General features: G+C 40.1%; 2 protein-coding genes across 2 annotated transcripts; one reads left to right on the plus strand and one right to left on the minus strand.

Annotated features, from left to right (window-relative positions):
• Positions 1-2,596: 2,596 nt before the first annotated feature.
• Positions 2,597-4,001, plus strand: neurog3 (neurogenin 3). The gene is made up of 2 exons (XM_074676621.1): positions 2,597-3,101; positions 3,389-4,001. The coding sequence occupies exons 1-2, from the start codon at positions 3,001-3,003 to the stop codon at positions 3,999-4,001; spliced, it is 714 nt and encodes a 237-aa protein (XP_074532722.1). The 5' UTR covers positions 2,597-3,000.
• Positions 4,002-4,095: 94 nt separating this feature from the next.
• On the minus strand, positions 4,096-21,370 carry pdlim1 (PDZ and LIM domain 1 (elfin)). The gene is made up of 7 exons (XM_074676620.1): positions 21,009-21,370; positions 19,209-19,360; positions 18,661-18,745; positions 13,992-14,176; positions 11,289-11,437; positions 8,648-8,765; positions 4,096-4,883 (listed from the first exon to the last, which is right to left on the minus strand). Exons 1-7 carry the CDS (start codon positions 21,099-21,101, stop codon positions 4,697-4,699), a joined length of 969 nt encoding a protein of 322 aa, XP_074532721.1. The 5' UTR covers positions 21,102-21,370; the 3' UTR covers positions 4,096-4,696.
• Between the last annotated feature and the right edge of the window lie 291 nt (positions 21,371-21,661).

A 21,661-nucleotide genomic window follows, 5' to 3' on the forward strand; every position in this document is an offset into this window, starting at 1 on the left:
GCTGGCACAGTTTCCAGACCCTGGACAGGATAAAAGGATGCATGGACATGGATAGGTGTACCACAAGTTTTTTTGTTGTTATTGTTGTTGTTTGTCGTTTTTGCAGACCAAACCTTACAAGACATGTTGATTTTTTTAAAATAAAATTGTCATTACTGAATTATTATTATATTTAAATGGCCAAATTGAACATTTGAAAGTGAGCATAGTCCATGTATAAAGTTTTATTTCTAGTATCCATTTGTGTCAGAGCCACGTTAGTTTTAACAATCCACAAGCAGACACGGTTTAATTCTGTAAACATGCTATAAACATGACGAAAAAAAGAAACCCTGTGTTTGTTGAGTGTCTGAAAGGAGGCGACTTGCAGCCACAGCCCCTTTGGTGCTCCAGATCTCCAGTCTTTAGTGAAAGACAAACTGCCTCTAAAAGATATCCCACTGTAATTGGTGTACACCGTCTTCAAAAGCTGAGGTGAGTGGGTACAAACATTGCGTGTGAAAGGAAACTGCAAAGCACATTAAAAGTGAATTACTTCTTGTCTAAAGTGTGTTTGGGGTCATTCTGGTCAAGACGTGCGCAACTCTCCAAAAGCGCACACGTCTCCAAGGCGCACTCCATACTTTTTAAAAGGCTGTTACATTGTTGAGGGGTTTCACAAGAGGTGTACATATGGCATCCGGGTTGCAATTAAATGTTTTTAAGATGTTTTTTTTTTCTTTCTTGAAGAACTTTCTTTTTTCCTTTTTTTCCTCTCACAGTAGCTCTTTGCCAAAAAGAAGGAGAGGAGTGGGCCACATTGAATGGCTTCTCCGCTAGTTTGGGATGACAACAATCTGGTTAGCGAGTTGTTAGACTTTGATTGCCCCCTGAAAACGTCCTTCAAACAAAAAAGCTGAGGACGAAAATAAAGCCCCACCTGGTAGCTCTGTTTGCTAAAATAATAATAAATAGATTTCGTTATATAAATAAGCAGTAGGGTAGTGGTTCAGGGTGTATTACTCAGAGACATCAGGCAGGTATCACCTGCTCTGAAGCTTGCTCATTATATTGTTCAATTACTTTTCGTACCAAGTCTGCTCTGATATCTGCTATTTCCACACTGGGCGCTTGTGTTTGCCTTTGCTTTGCATAACAAGCAGGATTCTACAATACCCTGATAAAAATCGACCACAGACCCAGACTAGCTAAAACCCACACCTGTCCGTGATATCCCAATATGGATTTGGCATCAATGATTATTTGTAAAGTAGTAATATTTAGTTTACTCTAGACGTTTCGTGACTTTTATAACAGCAAGACACAACCTCCTATCTCAGTGCTGTATTTGCCTAGTTTGTTGAAAGCATATGGTAACCAGATTGTTCCCAAAACACATATTTAGACAGAAAGTTAAAGAGGGCTTTCTCTAATCTTTTGTTGGCGTTTGTTAATCATATTTGAGCTTTGTTACACTTCCCCACTCACCCCAGGAGAGCCAAAACGTGACTGCAGGTTGTTGACACATTTTAGTGTCTTTAAGCTTTCTGTAATCAAAGATAATTTATATGAATATTGTGCGCATTAGAGTTGGAGCAATAGCGCAGGTGGAGATGTGAAAGCGCACAGAAAAGCTCGTGTTTTGAAAAAAAGAGTCTTTAAATTTTTTCATCAAAAACAACAAGACCCTTTGTGCTGCCGGTCCACACAGCAGATTTCACCCCTGCTTATACTCTTTGTCTGGAAGCTTCATGCGTAATTGCACTCGCCATCGGAGCTCTGCGCCCTAACGCATTCAGCAAATGTTAGTCCAGTTTTATATGAAATTAAAAATACTTTAATGAGCAGTTCCTAGATTTTATTTGAGCCAACAGAGAAAAGTTCTTCTTACAACATCTCTCTGAAGAACTTAAACAGTTATATGCAGCAACAGATTGGGAAACTTAGTGTTACATATCACAGCGCGTATTATCGCGCAATAAAAGAGTGATTCACACACAACGATAGAAATGTTTGAGATGTATATAAACTTAGAGTTTAACGTAGGTTTGTCTGGTCGTCATGGCTACAGTGTTAACTGCATGACACGTGCCATTGTTATGGGTTCGTGAAAATAAAAGTTTGTATTATTAATTTAAAAAATTAATAACGTTTTGAAAAAGCAATCCTGCACCTTGTGCTCCAAGTATACTTTACAGGACGATGTTTTCCAATGAGGCTGCGCATGAAAAAAGAGGGGGCAGCCTAATTAAAGGGTCCTTGAATCAGAAAAGATACATTTTTATTTTATTTAACAACAGATAAATAAGGAAGTGGAAAAACTTGCCCTGAGTTATTTAAGAGGAGCCATCAACTCTAATGTACCAAGACCTGGTTCGTCAGCTGTGAATGATATGGATGTGTCAAAGGAAGAAATTTACTGTCCTTTTTGTTTTATGTACCATTTCACGTTTTTTTATTGCTTTAAAAAAAAATAAAAAAATAAAAACTATTATTTGTATTTCATAATTAGTTTTATCTGGAAACTCTTGGTCTTGCACTTTGGCTAAAGTGTGAATGGCAGCTCTAAAATCTTCATCTGATTATATCGTGTCCTGAAGCTCTGTGTAAAATAGTTTTAAACCAAAGCCTCCAGCAGTTTCTCTGTGGAATGAAGCAAAAATGGCATCAAAACAAGATGTTCTTTTTACATAATGAACATTAAACCAGCGTATAATAACAGTGAAGTGGTAATGTTTCTATGACTTATAAACAGTTTGTTGCCCACCAGCGGGGAAAAAGCTTGATTTAACTCGTACTTTTTAAAATCAAATTATGTCCAATAGAGAAAAAAATGTGTGGCCATTTATCAAAGACAAGATTTCAATAAATAACCCTGGAAAATCAGCTCTGTTAAGAATAAAAGAGCGGAGAGAGGCGAAGGACTAGCTGCCTGAAGCTGATTGGTCACTTGACAGGCGCTGTTGATTCAGGCGCTCACCACGACAGAAGATAAGATAAAGGCTCTATAAAATAGCAGAGATGCTCCTCCATCCCGCACTGTCAGCCCATCGAACTAAACCTCCAGGGTCTCCATCTCCAGAAGAGGATTTACGAGGACAACTCACAGAATCCTCATCCAGGTATCATCTGCCCAGTAGGTGCTCATGTCTTATCCGGCTGAAGCGTTTTATTGTCATTTGATCATTTCAGAACAGGAATCAAAGTAAGACGTGTCCGAAAGATATTACAAAACTTCACTGATTTATTAATTCAGCTGAGGGATAATGATTGATAGAAGATAGAAGTTGCTTTAGATGAGTGAGTAAATAAATAAATGCCTCTTTGCTGCCTTAAAACATCCTAACTGTTAACTGAATTGTGTATCTATAACTGTGCATTACAGTTTTTAATCACTTGTTACTCACAGGATGTCTCAAGATCTGTGCGCTTTCAATGACCTGCGCACATCCAGTGACGCAATGACGCTCGGGATGCTTTCTGACCGCAGCCCCGTAGGTGAAGCAATTGAAGACTTCGGTGAAAAACTGAGCCGAAATCCCCTGACCGTCAGACTGAGAGACCCCTCCGTGAGAAACGTCAAACACGTGGCCAGGTGCGCGCGCGCTGGGCAGCGCGGCAGGCGCAGGTTAAAGGCGAACGACAGAGAGCGCCACCGGATGCACAACCTGAACTCCGCCCTGGATGTGCTGAGGAGCATCCTGCCGGCGATGCCTCAGGACGCGAAGCTGACCAAGATCGAGACTCTGCGCTTTGCGCACAACTACATCTGGGCTCTGACGGCAATTTTGCGCATGACAGACCAACAGGGACTGACACAGGGATACCCGTCAGTGATGCCTGACACTGGCAGACCAGCAAGCGTTTCCTCTGCTGAGCGGGAGCTGATCTCACCTGCAGAGTCTGACGTCTCCTTTGCTGAGTTTGAAATATCAGCCCATGAAACGAACTGTGAGATTTCACCAAGGGATCAGTCCTGTGTTCTACCTGTAACCTTTTATTTCAGATCATTCTGTGATTAAAAAATATCTACAACACACAGTTGGATGACAGATGACTTGACATAAGATATTTTAACACTGCTTCCCTCTATGGGTTCAAAAGGTTCACAGATTGATGCAGCAATTTCAACTCACTGTGTAGACTGTTTAGAAATACTTTCCAAAGTTTGCAACACAATTCAAATGAAGCAGACATTGTGTTTTGGGACTGATGTAAAGCAGATGTTGCACTTAGCTTCACCATGACTCTATCAATGATTTGGGTAGCTGAGTGTTTAAAACATATAAAGCATCATGACTGTTGTTGACCTTTTTCTGCTTAGTTAGGTCTATCTAATAAAGCTGTTGGATACATTTTTCTGTTGGACTGTTAAGAGTCTGTTTTGTCTTTCATCATTCAAAGAACAAACTGAGTCAATACAAACAACCACAGGAGCCCCAGTGCCGATAGAAAATTGTTTTTTAAGAAGAGAGAAAAAGAATGGCATCATCTTGTAGTAGTCATAGACCCTCTTTCATACTTTCCATGATAATGTGCAAATCAACCTTTTAAAAGACGTGGTTCATTATCCTCCTACAAGTGACTGCTCTGAAGCAGCATGCTACAGAAGAACGTTTCGGATTAAAAGAGTAGCAGAAGCCCAATGTTGCGTTGTCTTGGATAGTGTCGGTGTCCTTTATTGGCATGCAGTCCAAAGCAGAGCTCACTGATGGCTCTACTTGGGGTAGACGGTGACTAAGTCGTAGCCCTCAGGCGGAGTCATTCGCTCGCGTGCGTGCTGCTCACAGTAAATCTGCTCCTCCACAAAGAAATGTCCCTTCTGTTTCAGGTTGACGTTGCAGTCTGTGCAGGTGTAGCAGTCCGGGTGACGGAACTTGTCTTTGAGCTTCACCACCATCCCCCTAAAGCAGAGACATGAGATCACATTAAAGTTCAACCAATCTACTTTTTAAGCCGTTCCGGTTCAGGTCCCATGGACAGGAGTATTCTGATGACTGAGCATCAAAAACACAGATCCGGATCATGAAACACCACTGGACCATTTCAAGTCACACAGCTTTGAACTTGTGTTGGCGATGTACTGAGCTGTGCATGCAAGGACAACAACAACAGATTTAGTTACACTGCAAAAACAGAAATTTAAGCAAGTTTTTATGTTTTATTTTCAGTCATAAATTTCTTAATTGACTTAATACGAGCCACATTCACCTAACAGGTCCAGCAACACGTCTTATTTCAGGAGACAAAATTGAAGCCTGAATTACTTTAAAAAGTAAAAAATCTGCCAGTCAGGTAAGTTAAATGTCTACTTGTGAAGTTTCTCGAAAAAAAAAAAAAAACCTTATTACAAGAAACTGAGCAAGTACTTTTGGTAAAGTAAAAAACTCTTAGAGAAATGAGTTATTCCTGAAGTAGCCACAGAGGGTCTAACTACATCTGACATGAGAAGTATGCTGTCAGCAGAAAAAAAAACAAACAAACTAGGGAGGCACTCAGAGAGCTCAGACCTCCAACAAGCATATTGTGATTATCACCAACACTTTAGTCCGACTTTAATGTTATACTCCCTTTCAGCAGACTGTCTGCTACAATTTGGTGTTAGTTGCAGGTTTGTACAATAATTTGTTTCCTGACAGTGTTGAAAATTATGATGACCCAGTACATATTTCATATTCCAGATCTTGGTATCCAGAATATTGCCAGGATCTGGATCATACTTTTACATCTGTCAGAAATCATGGTGACCTTGTCTTGTACTGTTTTGCAAAGTAATCCGACCATTTATCGTGGAGTTATATACACATATGGTAAAAATTTCCTTATATCACAATGATAAAGAATCCTTTTAAAAACTCCTGGATCTAGACAGCAATCTAGATCATCTCCAAAATTTAATCACTTCTTCCTTATCCCATTTTGAACATTTCCTGAAAATTTCATCAAGATCCATTTATTAGTTTTTGAGTTATGTTGTTCACAGACAGACAAACTCTCCCAAAAACATAACCTCCTTGATGGATATAAATATCCAACACAAGTGGCTTTTATTTTAGAGGATCCTGGCTCCAAAAATCTAGAATTCAAGGTAACAACAGGATTTAACTCACCACCTAATAAAGCCACAAGGTGGAGACAAATTCTTTTCCGCTCTGTCATAACATTTTATCAGGGGAGGGTAATTCTTTATAACAGTAGGATATAAGGTATAATATGTGCAACCTCAGATCCAAAATTAAAACTCATCTTTTAGATCAATAATTCATCAACCCCTAGATTTATTTGGCTTTAAATTTGTGATGTATTAATAGAACTCTTCTACTACAGAGCCATGTTGTTGCAGTCTGTGTAGATGTTTGTTATTTTGGGCCCATGCGGTAAGTTCCACTACAGAGTCAAGTCTGTTTTAAATGAGTACATTCATCAAGTGTTGGTTTTGGTCCCATGTGAACAAATTTCTCCAGATTCTTTGGGTCTTTTGATGAATTATTTACTATGAATAATGACAAGCCTACATGCTTTTTACAGTTTGACTCTGAGGAACATTATTCTGGTTTTATGAACTATTTGCTCACGCACTCACAACCTTTTCCCACTATTCCTTCTCATAGACTCAGCCTCTCTGAGGATTCCTTTTTGAACCCAGTCCTCTTACTAACATGCTAACCTCATTTTTGGAGACATTTCTCCGGGTGTCTTTCAAGTTTTCATTCAACTTTCATGTTTTAATTTTGATTTGTTGTATTTGTGCTATTTTCTATTAAATATTTAGTGAAGATGATGAGTCATTCATTAAAATGGGTTTTTAGCCACATGCTCCATATCGTCCCAACATTTTTGGCATTGAGGTTGTAGATAATGGGGACAGAGAAAAGTAAGGGTTTATATCAAAGATATGCTTTATAGTTGTTAAAACAAAAAGTTAGGTGTTTTTTTAGGACCTGTTTACACGACAATGTTTCATCTGAAAACGCTGAAATGCAGTGAAAAAAATCAGCGTTTACACAGAAACACCGTAATGTTGTAGTAAGCATAACAGGCCTGCAGGTAGTGCTATAACTGTCTTGTCCAGAAGCGGCTTTTGGGAGATCTCTGCTGAAGTAGAGTTGGGCCAATCATCTGGTTTGTGTTCAAAATCATTTACTCATTCCCTACTTACTACTCACTATATAGTGAGTAGATGTAGTGGACTTTATAGTCCACTCAATCAGCTAAATTAAAACAACATTTCGGACACTACTCTCTCACTCTGCAGCTGCTGACAGTGATGTAATTAATCTTGTCACTCACGCACGGCTGGGGATTCACCATTATTATTTTTCTCAAACACTGTAAAACGGTTTTTATTTTAGTGATAACTAATGTTGTACTTAACGAATTTTCCGCAACAGTCAAATATAATAGAAACATTTATTACACGTTATTTCATAAAATTAATAAACCATATATCCAGGTCCAGTGAGTGCATCACTCGCCATTAGCGGTTTAGCGGCTAATGTCTGTGTTGTAAAGTTTTGAGACGTGCTCGTCTGAAAGTTAAACAGAGAGCTAAGTGTTATTCCCTGACAGTTTTAATGTTGTTTCATTTTACCAGTAATCATGTAATCAGCCGTTCCTTCTGTTTGAACCGCAATGCATGATGGTATCTATTGCTAATATAGTGAGCATTGCTAATACACTACTTTTCAAAATGCATTGTGGGATACATTGAGTGGACTATATAATGAATGACCATGCTCACTCAAATTTTGGACAGCACTACAAAATGGTGTATTCACTATATAGTGAATAGGGAGGGATTTTGGACACAGTCCAGATGTATTGGGGAATAGAGCAATAGATGCCAGTTTGTGTGAAGACAGGCAGATTGAGCAGCACAAGCACAATACAGTAGTTTGCGACGAGCGTAATAACTGTATTGTTGTCCTGTTGTACGCGCTCAAACGAAGCGGGGCGTGACGTCTGCGTATCCACTGTAAATGATGCTGACTTACTGTTTACACGGCAACGGTGTCAGCAGCGTTTCAGAAAAATCCCACTCTGGGGGCCGTTTACAGATTTGCGTTTTAGGTCGGCTGAAATGCCATTTCCGTGTAAACGGGAGGCTGAAACGCAACAAAACTTTTGCATGTCACCCCAAAACCGTTGTCGTGTAAACGGCCCTTTAGATGGGTAGTTTGTATTTTTTTGGTTTTATAGTATTTAATATGAAATTTCTACTATTTTTAACCAATGAAAGAATCGGTCCCTTAAATAGTCAAATGGTGTAACCACAAAAGCAAGAAACAACAAATCACATTCCTAGAAGATATGCAAGTGTACTGATAAAATAGGTTACTTGTTGTGAAATATGAACTCAAAGTGTGTTTTAAACTATTAATTTATAAACTTGATAATATAGACTTTGTTGTACCAAGTAGGTCAGTATGCTGTAAACATGAATGTTGTTTCTATCTTTGGGTAAGTTGGTTTTAAATCATTTTAAATCTCACTTTTACAGAGCGGTAGACAGCTAAAAGTCATATATATAGAAACATTTTTGAACAATATCAGATTTTTTTTTTTATAAGAAACATTAGTTATGCCAAGTGATATTTATAGATTACACGTCTTTCAGGCACGTCCTCAGTGCTGTTAAAGGACTGAGGAGGGATAATGAAATACTTACACAATCCCAGATCCACATTTGTCACAGATGGGCAGCTTCTCAGCGTTCCCCACAGATGATCCAATCTTTGTTGAAGGGGCTTTCACACTCCTGAACCCTGAGGGTTTATCACTGTCCCCTGCAGACAGATCGACAGAGACACACACACATTAACAACAGATGCACCAGTCGAGAAGAACTAAAGAACTATGATGCTCTTTATTGGTGGTAAACCCAGAACAACCTGAATTTATCAAAGCAAAATCCTTTATTCAAGTGTTTTAACAGCAATAAGTCAAACATATTACTGACACACCAAGTAGTTTAATTCAGACTCTGAATGTCATTGAATCTCATAGGAAAGAATGAAGTCTGCTGTCTCTGCGGTGATGCATGCACACCTTGCACTGCCTGTGTGTGCAGCCTGTCACTGCTGCTCCTCTTTGTTCTTTCTTTTTCTATCATTTTACTCTCATGTGTTTTTTCTGGAATAAAGTTGCTTCCTCTCTAGATGTCAGGTAGGGAGCGTTGCCGACTGTTTTTTTTTTTTTAAGGTTGGAATAAAGTTTTAACTCGCACTGTTGATGCTGTGTTTACACGGTGCTCAGCTGGTAGCTCTGAAGCTCATTGACCAAAGCACAGAAGCTGCAGAGCTCTGGATATTTAAAATGCACAGAGATGCAGAGGAGGAAAAAACTATACGGAAAGAAAGCTGCTTTAAGACATCAGAGGCTTTTGGAGAGGAGATATACAGTGGGGAGTGTAAGTATTGAATGTGCCAACTTTTTTCTCATTACATTTATTTCCAAAGATGCAATTCAAAAAAAATTTCTACCGGACATTGGTATTAACTCAAATAATCCACACATGAAAAGAAATCACAACGTTCAGGTCCATAAATAATGATTATGTGGAATTACGTACGATAACACAGGAAAAAAGTATTAAACACGCTAACTGAGACTCATCTAATACTTAGTGGAGAAGCCTTTGTTTGCAATGACAGCTTCCAGACGCTTCTTGTATGTTTTCACTAATGGCCCACACTGCTCAGGTGTGATTTTGGCCCATTCCTCTGCACAGATTGCCTTTGAATCTTGAATATTCTTTGGTGCCCTCTGGTGAACCCTTTTCTTTACTTCTTTCCACAAATGTTCAATTGGATTGAAGTCAGGTGATTGACGAGGCCATTCTAACAGATTGATTTTCTTTTTTTAAAAACCATTTGAGAGTCAACTCTGCCGTGTGCTTTGGATCGTTGTCCTGCTGGAAGGTCCAGCCACGTCTTATCTTCATCATCCTGGTGGATGGCAGCAGATTCATATCAAGAATTTCCCCATACATGGCTCCATTCATTGCTCCGTCAATTATATGAAGTTTGCCGATACCATGAGATGAGAAGCAACCCCATGCCATGATGCTTCCACCTCCAAACTTCACTGTTGGTGTAGTGTTTTTTGGGTGATGTGCAGTGCCATTTCTCCTCCAAACATGGTATGTAGTATGACAGCCCAAAAGTTCAATTTTGGTCTCATCTGACCAGACAACATTCTCCCAGTATTCTACAGGCTTGTCAAGATGCTGTTTAACAAACTTTAAACCAGCTTCAACATGCCTGTTCTTGAGGAATGGAGTCTTGCGGGCTGAGCGTCCACAGAGGCTGTAGCGGTGGAGTGCATTGCCTATTGTTTTCTCTGTAACAATTGTACCTGCTGCCTCCAAGTCTTTCTGGAGCACTTTCAGGGTGGCCCTTGGCTGGTTGAGTACTCTTCTGACTTTCTTTCTGACTCCCTGGTCAAAAATCTTGCTAGGAGCTCCTGTGCGTGGCCTGTTGATGGTAAGGTGGTGCTTCTTCCACTTGTGAATAATGGCCCCAACGGTGCTGACTGGAATATTCAGGTGCTTTGATATAAGTCTGTAACCAGTTCCATTCTGATGCTGAGCAACAATCAGGTTGTGAATGTCTTCAGAGAGCTCTTTGCCTTTACCCATCATGAGGTGTGTTGTATTTAACTGCTTGGTGAAAAAACAACCTTTTTTATAGGACCATCAATTTGCTCTAGCCCAACTGATGTTGGTTTGCTTTATTTAGAAGTTCAAATAATAATTACTGACAGATTTCAGGTGGTGTGGTGCATTTCCTTGCCAAAGTACACAGCCTTTCCACGGTGTTTTCAATACTTTTTCCTGTGTTATCGTACTTAATTCCACATAATCATTATTTATAGACCTGGACGTTGTGATTTCTTTTCATGTGTGGATTATTTGAGTTAAAACCAATGTCTGGTAGAAATTTCGTTGAAATGCAGCTTTGGAAATAAATGTATCAAAAGTTGACGTGTTCAATACTTATTTTCCCCACTGTAAGTTGTGTTTCCTCTGTCATCATAAGCAACGTCAGATCTCTGCTGAATCAGATGGATCAGCTAACAAGACAAGTCTGACAGAGTCTCCCAGAAAGATGTTTTCTTTGTTTTACATTGCTGTTGCTTTGGTTATGTCTGTTAACTTGAGTCATTTTCTCAGTTTTTTAATCTGTAACAGATATGCAGACACCAAGGAGCCGGAGCAACGAGTGAGTCATCTGTTTATTATGAAATTAAAATGATAAACAGAGTCGCGCCCACGTGACATACCCTGTGAGGGAACAGTAAATGTTTACCTGTCTCAAGGATCTCTTGCAGCACTTTAAATGAAGCAGACTGTCGAGGAGGTTCATCAGACTCTTGGTTCTCCTGCAGCAGCTTGTAAACCTCAGAGTCTTCTGTTATGTGTGGACGCCTTCCTGTCTGTGATGGATCTGATGGAGCTCTGTGAAGCAAAGAGTCAGACAGTCAGACATCTGGAGATACAAGCTGTAAAGACCTCCAAACAGACCTGGGCGAGAGCAAAGCCCCAAATTACATCCCAGATTTTATAACTCGACCCTGCCTTTTGTCTAGGAAAGGGATGCATGTAAAAACACACAGAAACCAGTCAGGGGAGAGGAAATGAGAAAATCTGTTTTAAGGGGAAGGATATGGCCTTATTCATGATGTCTGGATGAAGACTCAATATGAAAAAGACATCGCATGCACATGACTGTATAGAAGAGTATAACAGACGGGGATATTGGAAGAAAATAAAGGATGAGGAAATTCCTTTTTAATGTAAGCTTTGAGAAAAAAGCTGAAATGTCCAGAAATATAAACATATTTTATGAAAAGAGAAACTTAAATTTAATATTAAGCAATAACATTCTGTGTTGAAATATTACTTCAATTTTTTAAAATATTAAACCAAAATCCAAACTTCACTCCAAATTTAAAGAGGAGGTTTGTGCCTTTACATGTTTTAAACATGGATATAAAGTAACAATGTTGGATGGTCAAACTAAACGTGAGCAGGTTTTCAAACTGCAATGTATTCATATGTTGCAGAAATCCCAGATTCTGTCTCTAAACTAGGGATGGGTACCGAAGTAGGTACTTTTACAGGTACTGAGCAAATTCTGTCAAAAGTCCCGGGTACGGATTCACATAAAATCAAAAGGTACTATGTTTAGGTACATAAATGCATCCTTGTGACTGTGAGAGAGTGGAAGAGTAGGTGATTTTCCATGATGGACATGAACACAGCATTGCAAGGTTATATATTGAAGAATAAATATGTTAAATTTAAAAAGATGACATTTTATTATTAAAAAAACAATATTTTTTACCACATAAACACAAAAAAGTACCAAAAATTGGTACTATTGAGTACCAGTACCGTATTGTTTCAAATGTGAAAGGTACCCATCCCTACTCCAAACTGATTAAAATGATCTAAAAATAGCACAAGATCTTCACAGGACTTGTTAAAATGATGACGTCATCACATAAGGATCTCCTAACTGGTGCAAAACACTACAGGGAGCTGGGCCCTGTTCTACGAAGCAGGATTACTGCCTAGCGAGGTAGCTTTGAGGATAGGTTTCGGATTCCCTGTTCTACGACACAGGATCACTCCTCATCGAGGCGAGTCTCCATGGCAACATACGCTGAGCGGCTAACCTGCTCCGGGGCAGGTTAGGTTCCAGATTGAACTCGCGGACTATAAAAACCCCGCCGACTGACCAATGAGCCCTCACGAAAAAATGGCTTGTCCGTTCTTAGAGGATCCCGTGGACATCGGAGCTCGCATTGTCCGAGGAGCACTCCGGCGTGCGAGAGTTTTCAGGGACCGCACCGACCCACTCTCTTTTTCGGATGACCACCTTTATGAAAGTTACCGGTTTTCCAGGGGTTGGTAGTACATGACACTTTCTACAGGTAGTTAAAGGGAATGAAGAACTCTCATTGCCGTAATAAGATCTTCAATGCCAACACTTCTGTTCCATGACAATATTCTATTGCCCATATTAAAATTGTGACAGGAATTCATGTAGGGCTCATGTGGGCTACATGTCTCACAAAAAATGTAAACACGATAGGAATGAACAAATGAATAAATTCATCTAACAAATAAATTAGGTATGGTGCATGTTACAGTAAAAGTGCATGGTGAACAGTGCTATTTCAGGATGATAATGGCACAAAAGATTTTATTTGCACTACACTTACGCATTTAGACTGTCAGCAATTTTCTGCCAGCACTCCTTCCGTGCTTTAGCAGCAGCGACCGTTTTGCTTTTAACCTTAATTACATGTTTCACCTCGTCATACTTCCTCATGATCACCTCCTGCTCCTCCTGTGTAAAGTATGCGGTTCTTCTCTCTCCGGCCTGCTCTGACACTCCAGACTGCTTCATGTTCGCGTTTGGTCAGATGCAGCGGGCTCCGCCTTATATGCATGCACGCGCTCATTGCCTAGTTGGATCCACTTATGAGGTTGATAACCAGCGTCGTCAAACCGCGTAGCGAGACCGCCGGCTACCGCCCTCAGTTCAGCGAGGTAGCTCCAAGGCTATCTCGCTAGACTGAACTTGCTTCGTAGAACAGGGCCCTGGCCTCAAACACAAAGGTCTGCCCATAGCTCCACCCCCGACAGGCTTCCAGAGGGCTGGCCAATCAGAGGGAAGAGGGTTTGTGGAGCGGGGAGTCTTAAAAAGACAGCAGCTAAAATGGAGTGTTTGAGACTGAAGCTGAAGTAAGAGTTTTCTGAAACACCAGTGAGAGAAAAAACAGGGTTTTTCATCTGTAAATCACGTGATGCTAATACAGTGGTACCACAGGGAGAGTATGGAGCCTTCCAAAAGCACAAAAACCCCTCTTTAACTTCCCTGTAAACTTTTACAAACTGAAATCTATTCCAATAAATCTTAATCTAATAACCCTGTCCTGCCCCCCTCTTTAGATACTGTCTCTGTGTGGACAGATTTAAATGTATTTTGGGCCTGACTTACTTGGTATCAGAGTCTTCAGCTGTAGCCATGGTTTTAACTTCATCCACAGCCGAGTTGAAGTCCTTGATGTTTTGAGAGGAGTACAGACCAGACGGGTTGTTGTACTGGTTGGTCACAACTTTGGGACCAAAACCAGCAAACGGCAGAGCACTCCTGTTGTGGGTTGAGCCGATGTGTTTCACCTCCTGCATGAAAGGAAGTTACCGTTAACTGTGAGAAACCAAAGGCTGGTGTGTGAAAGTGAAAGATGACAGTGAAGGAGTGCAAAGTTCTGTGCTGTCTGAATCATGCAACACTCAGAGTGAAAAATCTATGACAGGCTAACAGCAGCTGGTGACAGCCTTTGGCTTTCCTTATCAATGTAAAAACATGCAGCTTTTAATGTTTGGTGCAAAGAAATCTATAATGCTGCAACAACTAAAAATACTAATCAGGGCTGTCAAAGTTAACACAACAAGAAGAAGCTAAGGCCTTGTTTCCACCAAGCAGTCCAGTTTAGATCAGCACGGTTTGGAATAGGTTGGCACGGTTAAGCTTGGTCTTGTTTGTGTTTCCACAGCAAACCGTGTCCCCTCATGGTAGGCGGCGTATAAGCTGGATACTGACAGCCGCATGGAGTGTGACGCCATAGCAGCGTGACAGTGTACCCCACTAATAAATCCAACGAAGAAGAAAAACGCGACATACTAAACAAAGAGAAACAATGGAAGACATCCAGAATTTCGTCCTCTCTGTGATTGGCAGTGATGATTCATTTGACCAATTAACAGCCTGCAGTGTTGTTGCTCCACCTTCCGAGAGTGGGTCGGTTCAGTATGGCACCCATACGGAAGGGTCCCAAAAAGTGCGATGGCTCATCTCGGTTATTTGGGGATCTGTCCTGGGATAAGTCAGTGGAAACCCCACAAAATGCGTGCCGAGGTGAACCGAACCGGACTGCTTGGTGGAAACATGGCTAAACATCAATCTTTTTAACCACATGCATTTTCTTGTGACCTTCAGTCCATCCAATCAGAATAAAGTGATGGCAGCAGCAGTAATACGGTGAAGGCAAACAGAAACAAATACTGCTGGGCAGACATGAAGATATAAATGGTTCTTCTGCAAGAACCAAGTTAAGCCACAGAGCCCTGTCAGAGAACCAGAGCCCTTACAAATGATAACTAGGACACATGCCACCAGACCTGGGAATTAAATGTTGATAAAAACTGAATTCAGTGGTTTGCAAATCATTTAAGTTTATATACAATTCTTTTTTATTATTATTATACTTTTAAGATATAAGATTATGTGTCTAATGTTGCGACTGAAACACTCATAGTTCCCTGAAAAATACCTGCTAATTCCAAATCTGATGCTGGCAAAATGTTTCAGAACAGTTTGGACAGGGAGAACAAAACCCTGACAATGTTTTCTAACGCTTGTAAACAAAAAAAAAAACTGTTTGTTACAGTACTGAGATTTAAAAAGACACTCCAGAGGGTCTTTGAGAAGGAAAGATGGGAAGAAATTCAACATACTGTATAGTTCAGTCATTTTAAATAGTGCTCCTGAGTATAAACTCGCAAAGAATTATTTGGTTTCAGCATCAAATAAGTTCATAAATCATCAAAAATCAGAAACAGAAACAGACATGGCTCTAGGGATGGGTGCCGAATTAGGTACTTTCATAGGCACTAACCTAATTCTGTCAAAAGTACAGGGTACCTGTTCACATAAACCCAAAAGGTACCATGTTTAGGTACCTAAATGCATCCTTGTGACTGTGAAGGAGTGGAAGAGTAGGTGATTTTTATGACCACAGCATTGCAAGGTTATATATTGAAGAATAAATATGTTAAATTGTTTTTTTTATATATTTTATTATAAAAGGTCCCATATTATGCAAAAAACACTTTATTAAGTCTTTTAGTGAAATTTGTGGGTCTTTGGCTTTTCTCCCAGCCCACGAAACGTGATATTTAATGACAAAACCTGCACTTAGTAGTGCTTGTGAATGTAAAATCCTGACCTAAAGCGAGCTGTTTGGAATTTCCGGGGTATGCCGAGTCAGCGAATCCTTTTTTTGAATAATCAGGAGCAAGTCTGACCTGATTGGTCCACCGGAGCAGATACCCTCGAACCCCCTCCCCGCCCACTCCTGCCCCCATCTGTGGAGAAATCTCTCCAGTGGCGAGTGGCTGTTTTTGGCTGTAAACAGCCACATAGTTCCATGCTCAAGCTTCCCATCTCAGAAGAAGACAAGACTAAGTGGCTAGAGTTCATTTATCAAGGAAATGTGCCAGCTACACTCAGTAAAACTGTGCATGCGTGTGCTAGTCACTTCACGGCCGACTGCTTTTCCAACTTTGGACAGTACAACAGAGGGTATAGACTGGTCCTGAATCCAGGTGCATTACCAACCATCCACCAACAAACCTGGGACCCTGGAAATGTGAGTATTTTAAATGCTGTGTGCTGTGGAGCAGATGTAAGAGCTTTTCCTCAGCGTCCCCCCTGTGTTAGCTCCAGGATGCTAACTCTATCTGTGGTTAGCCTGTTGTTTTAGCCTGTAATGTTATGGTAAGCAAGCTTCGATGTTTTCTAAACACTGTGCACTTGAAGCTCGTGGCGCCGCTCTCAGTGACGTGGAAGAGAGGGGCGGTATCAGCGGTGGCTCATTTACATATGAAGGTCACGCCCACTAAATCAGAGCGTTCTGAACAGAGGGGCTATGAGAGCCTGGAAACAATGCTGCTGTGCTTGATTTATTGGCTTTTTGGACCAAAACATGTTTCTACCATTTCATGAAGACATCAATGATCCATATTAAACTGCAGAAAAGGAGCATCATATGTGACCTTTAAACAAATTGATATTTTTTTACCACATAAATGGAAGTATAAATGGAAGTATAAATGGAGTGCCGAAAATTGGTGCCATTGAGTACCAGTACCGATTCCTAGGTATCGTATCGTTTCAAATGTGCAAGGTACCCATCCCTACATGGCTCTGTAGTGAAAATCACCGCATGGGCTCAAAATCACTTAAAAAAAACTTAACGCCTGTGAGCACAGCTTGACACAGCATTTATAAATGCAAAAATGGACTGAGAGGAAGTGGGAAAACTGTCCTGTGGTTGGCGTGTTTGAAATGTGACATTCATGAAGTTAGGGTTTGGAGATACTGGAGATTCTGCCATCCAGGTGATGCCTTTTTCAGGGCAGGTCTTACAAAATATGGCCTAACAGCATTCTGCACATTTTACAACAGCATGGCTCTGTAGTAGAGGAGTCCAGGTGCTTAACTGACCTGTCTGCAATGATGGCTTAAAAACATTAGGAGCATCATGAAACAAAAGAGACCATGATCTGTTGAGCAGCTAAAATCCTTTATCAAGCAGGAATAAATACGTCTGATGATCCAAACTCCAGAAACTGGTCTTGAGGGTTTCACAAATATTTACTGTGTTAAAAAAAAGAGCTAATAATGAAAAACATGTTCCTGAACCAACTGTTTAAACATGTTGCCGGGCTCATGAGTGAATATTTTTTAAGAAACCTTTTTAGTTTCAACATTTTACTTTCAATCAATTGAAGGCCTTAAATGATTTGCAAACCATCAAAATCTGTATTTAACAAATATTTATGCAGCACTGTTTTTGGTCATGAGACAGTTAGGTCAGTATGTCTATCTATGAGTTTGTTTAGTTGTGTGTTTAACATGTTTCATGATTATTCTGGAGAAATTTCTGGATATTGGAGTTAAAAAATCTTAAGAAATTTTATTTACAGTGCTTTCAGATAGAACAGATTAAAATGAGTGATTAATTTGCAGTTTGTTATAAGTTTAGAAAGCCAATCTTGTGATTTATCAAGATGAAAATGATAAAAACAGTTTGACAGCCCTAATGTTCAACACAGAGCTACAGAGCAGGTTTCTCTGCTTGTTTTCCACTTATATTTTGACTTTAAAGTTGAACAAAGGATTCATGAAGCTAAAGTCTGACTATGTTTTGTCTGTATTACAGCCAGCTGTCTTTGAACACATCATGACACCCGCATGCTTTCAATGTGGGCACACACAAACCTACAAACTTGCTTACACTTTCCAGTGGGAACGCAGAAACGCCTTCAGATTTAGCTCATGCTTCAGGCATGTGAAATTTGAAAACCTCATATTCTCCTGAAGCAAGGAAAGAAACACCAATATATTTAATGGCTAACATGAAGGATGGCCTGGAGAGTGAAAAGTCATGGTTTAAAGAAAATACATCAACGTGCCTGAGGCCAGAAAAGAGGCCGTAACATGTTATTACATGTGAGAGCAAAATTCATCAGGAGCTGTGACACATTCCTCCACTTCCTACACACACTCAGACTTTGGCCTCGACATTCAGCTGAGCGGGAAGGAACTGAGGCTGACATCAGTGCTTGGCTGATAAACTACCATCTCCTAGGAAACCTGATGGGATGTAAACAATGACTTCATAGTTGGTGGTATTGAGTTAAAAAAGTCTCTGTGCTGAGAAAAAGGACTGTGAAGGCTTCCAGGAGCTTTAAGCTGCTTGTTAATTCTCCATCTTCAATCTAAATGACAGGGTTTGGACAGTAATAGTAAGAGTTTAATTGCACATTTCACTTTGATGCTGAGACCGTACACACACACACACACACACACATACACATACCCGTGGCTCTGACGCAAGGTTCATCTTGTATGGATGTGCCCTCCCTTCCTCAGAGGAAAGTGGTGACCACATTTTAGCTTCTGACCTGCAGAGGGAACAAATGACAAGAAAGCTTAAAGAAACATCTCTGACAGCACAAACACGAAAGAAAAATTCTCTTCAAACACGGCATGCTGGGTGCTGTTTGTTTCTAGGTGAGATTCTTCTCATGCTCGTGTCTTTAAATTTAACAGAGCTTGGCTTTCTTTGCTGTTTACCCCACCCTGCCTTCACGCGCCCTCTTCATGTGCTTCAACATGCCTCTTGAGTCAGTTTCAACATCTCGGCTGCATGAAATCATCTTTCAGCAGGAAGTTATAAAGCAACGCACTGACATGGCAGATTACAATACATGCACTTCTTCAACTTAAGGTTACAGCAAAAAGACTTGTCCTTGAAAAACCACAAACACAACGTCACTCCCTGAACACCTGGCTGTCTCACATTACTCAGTGTTCTTTTGGCCTCCGGCAAAGCAGATCCGACTGACGCATGTTTCCACAACCCACCTGTCAATCGAGAGCACCATCTCGTCTGTGCACCCCTTAATCTTGTTCTGCGCTTCCAAGTGAGTCATGCCCTCTGTTGGTTCCCCATCGATAGCCAAGATCATGTCTCCCATACAGAGGTTGGCCTGTGCAGCTTTGCCCCCTGGAGTGACCTACCGGGAAGGAAAGCACAGGGAGTGAATGAAAGGACACTTTTTAAACACATCAGAGCTCAGACTGTGGTACTGACTGCTTAAAGAACCACTGAAAATGAGTTAATGTTCTTCACCATTTCACATACAAAACAACAATAGACAGCATATCAGGGATTATAGAAAATATAACTATCATAAGCATTTGGGTAGATTTAGGGCACATTATTTCATCAAACCATTAATTATCTTTTTTATGTGTCTGTGTATATCAGGGATGAGTTGGGGTTTTCTGAATACTCAAATTGTTGTTTTTTTTAGATAGGTCATGTGACTATTTTTTATAATATATATTTCCATTGTTTTTAGCTGCCCCTACCTCTAATGTATACGTTTATAATAACCACAAGACGGTGTTTGTGGAGCATCTTAAAGCTGTTTTCTTACTGCCATTAATGACAAAAATGTCCATGAATATAAATATGAATATAAAAATGAATAAAATAATAAAATTCAATGAGACCATGATTAAATTCCATTATACCATGAAACAGCCTAAGTGACGACTTCCACTAGGTGGTGTCATGACAGGTGCCGTAGTATGAGATAAGAAAAACGGGATTATATAAAGTGGCAAACGGTTCTTGAGGGAACTTCTACAAAAAAGAAAAGTAAAGAAAATTAATAAAAACGTAAATAAATAAACCAAAAAAAAATAAAAAAAAATATTTCTAAAAAATTAAATAGAAAAAATAGAAAATTAAATAGAAAAAACAGAAAAATAAATAAATAAATAGTATCTATCATGGAAAAGATCTCCTAATGTCTGCAAGGGGCGGGGAACTATTCCATTTATATGTGATAGGCTAATGATAACAACAACAACAAAAACAACAATAATAATAATATGAATTGTGCTTTTGCCTTGAAATGCTCAAGGCATTGTTCCCCATAGAGAGATGTTTCACTGTCTATACACTACAAACATTGAGGGGTTGAAGCAGAGAGACTCTGCGACCCTTGAGGAATTTCTTATCGCTTTTCCTGGGTGGAGTGGACACACACATTCTCAGACAAAGTGCATGCTGACTAATGACAACAAAGGGGACTTCAGACTGCTTTAAAAAAAAAAGTGGCGTCTTCTTTATGAATTCTGTGATTTTGAAATTAATAACATGCGAAACCCAAAGTACTGGGGCCGACGTGGATCAAAAATATTCAAAATGACGTAAAAGCAATGATTAATTCTATCCCTGTCGATACTGGTCAATAAGTTTACTGTGTGCTAATCTTAAACCCGATAAACACATCAACGTAACAGTGTTAAAGGTATCTAAAACATCTCTCTGTGGAGGAATGAGATGAACGTTTTTACGCACAGGACTCGTGGAGAGCACGCAGCCTGAAGCTGAAAGTAAAAGTCCACATTTACAGCAAACAAGACAGTGTGACGATAGATAACTTCTGCTGTAAGCACTGAGAGCATAATTTACACTTTTATAAACTCAAACTCCTCATTCAGACTAGGCCAGCTGTCTGAGCCGATAGCAACCCCGTGCTCCTCATAAATCGTCAGGTAACAACCAGAGGTGAGCGCCTCGTCGGGACAAGCCCAGGTAACTTTATCCAAGAGCTACATTTAACACAGGCAGCCAACAGACAAACTCACCCGAGAAATAGTGAGAGGCTGGTCGAAGTCCTTTCCCCCAACCAGCCTGAAGCCCCAGGGTCCAGGGCCCTGCATCACTACCCGAAGAGGCATGGTGTTGGAGTTGTTTCTAACAAACACAGGTCGTCTTTAATGTGTCTGAAGATGTCTCCCAGCAGACCAGCAGCAGTCTAGTCACTCCCTCCAGCAGCTGACATGGGAAGTGATCGATAAGCTAGAGGACGGGACGAGGAAGGGTGGACCCTCAGGTTGTACTTCGGCGAATAGATTTAAGTTTCCAGGCTGAAGAGTGAGAGTACAAAGATCGTGTACTAGAAAAATGGACCACTCTGTAATCGAAATGCAGGAGGAAGCTGACTTCTTGGTGGCCACAGTTGGAACTGCAGCTCAACTTTTGACCTACTTTAATATGTGAAGTCCAATAAGCTGAATTTATCAGCTAACAAATCCTTTTGCTGAGTTTTCAAAAAGAAAAGAGAAACTTTACCACAAGTTTACTTTATTTCCAGGCGTGATACATTTATTTGTGCCACATTTCAAAGAGTGAAGACAACTGAAGCTTACAGCCACACTACGAATTATTTGGCACTTGCCAAAATTTAAACTCATAGAGTTAGACACATTATAAATGTTTGTTTTTTTAATGTTTGATT

This window comes from Halichoeres trimaculatus, unplaced genomic scaffold, assembly GCF_033239565.1.
Source record: "Halichoeres trimaculatus isolate MK-OKI-2021-1 unplaced genomic scaffold, fHalTri1.1 fHalTri1_scaffold_8, whole genome shotgun sequence".
Lineage (NCBI taxonomy): Eukaryota > Metazoa > Chordata > Actinopteri > Labriformes > Labridae > Halichoeres > Halichoeres trimaculatus.

Bases quoted from the DNA above. Each gene is read 5' to 3' on its own strand.
- neurog3 (XM_074676621.1), top strand. From the start codon at position 3,001: ATGCTCCTCCATCCCGCACTGTCAGCCCATCGAACTAAACCTCCAGGG. The intron at 3,102-3,388 runs GTATCATCTGCC...TGTTACTCACAG, and splicing joins CTCACAGAATCCTCATCCAG to GATGTCTCAAGATCTGTGCG.
- pdlim1 (XM_074676620.1), bottom strand. From the start codon at position 21,101: ATGCCTCTTCGGGTAGTGATGCAGGGCCCTGGACCCTGGGGCTTCAGG. The intron at 18,746-19,208 runs GTGGGTTGTGGA...TTCCCTCTGCAG, and splicing joins ATGGTGCTCTCGATTGACAG to GTCAGAAGCTAAAATGTGGT. The intron at 4,884-8,647 runs GTAAGTATTTCA...TCTCTGCTTTAG, and splicing joins AAATGTGGATCTGGGATTGT to GGGGATGGTGGTGAAGCTCA.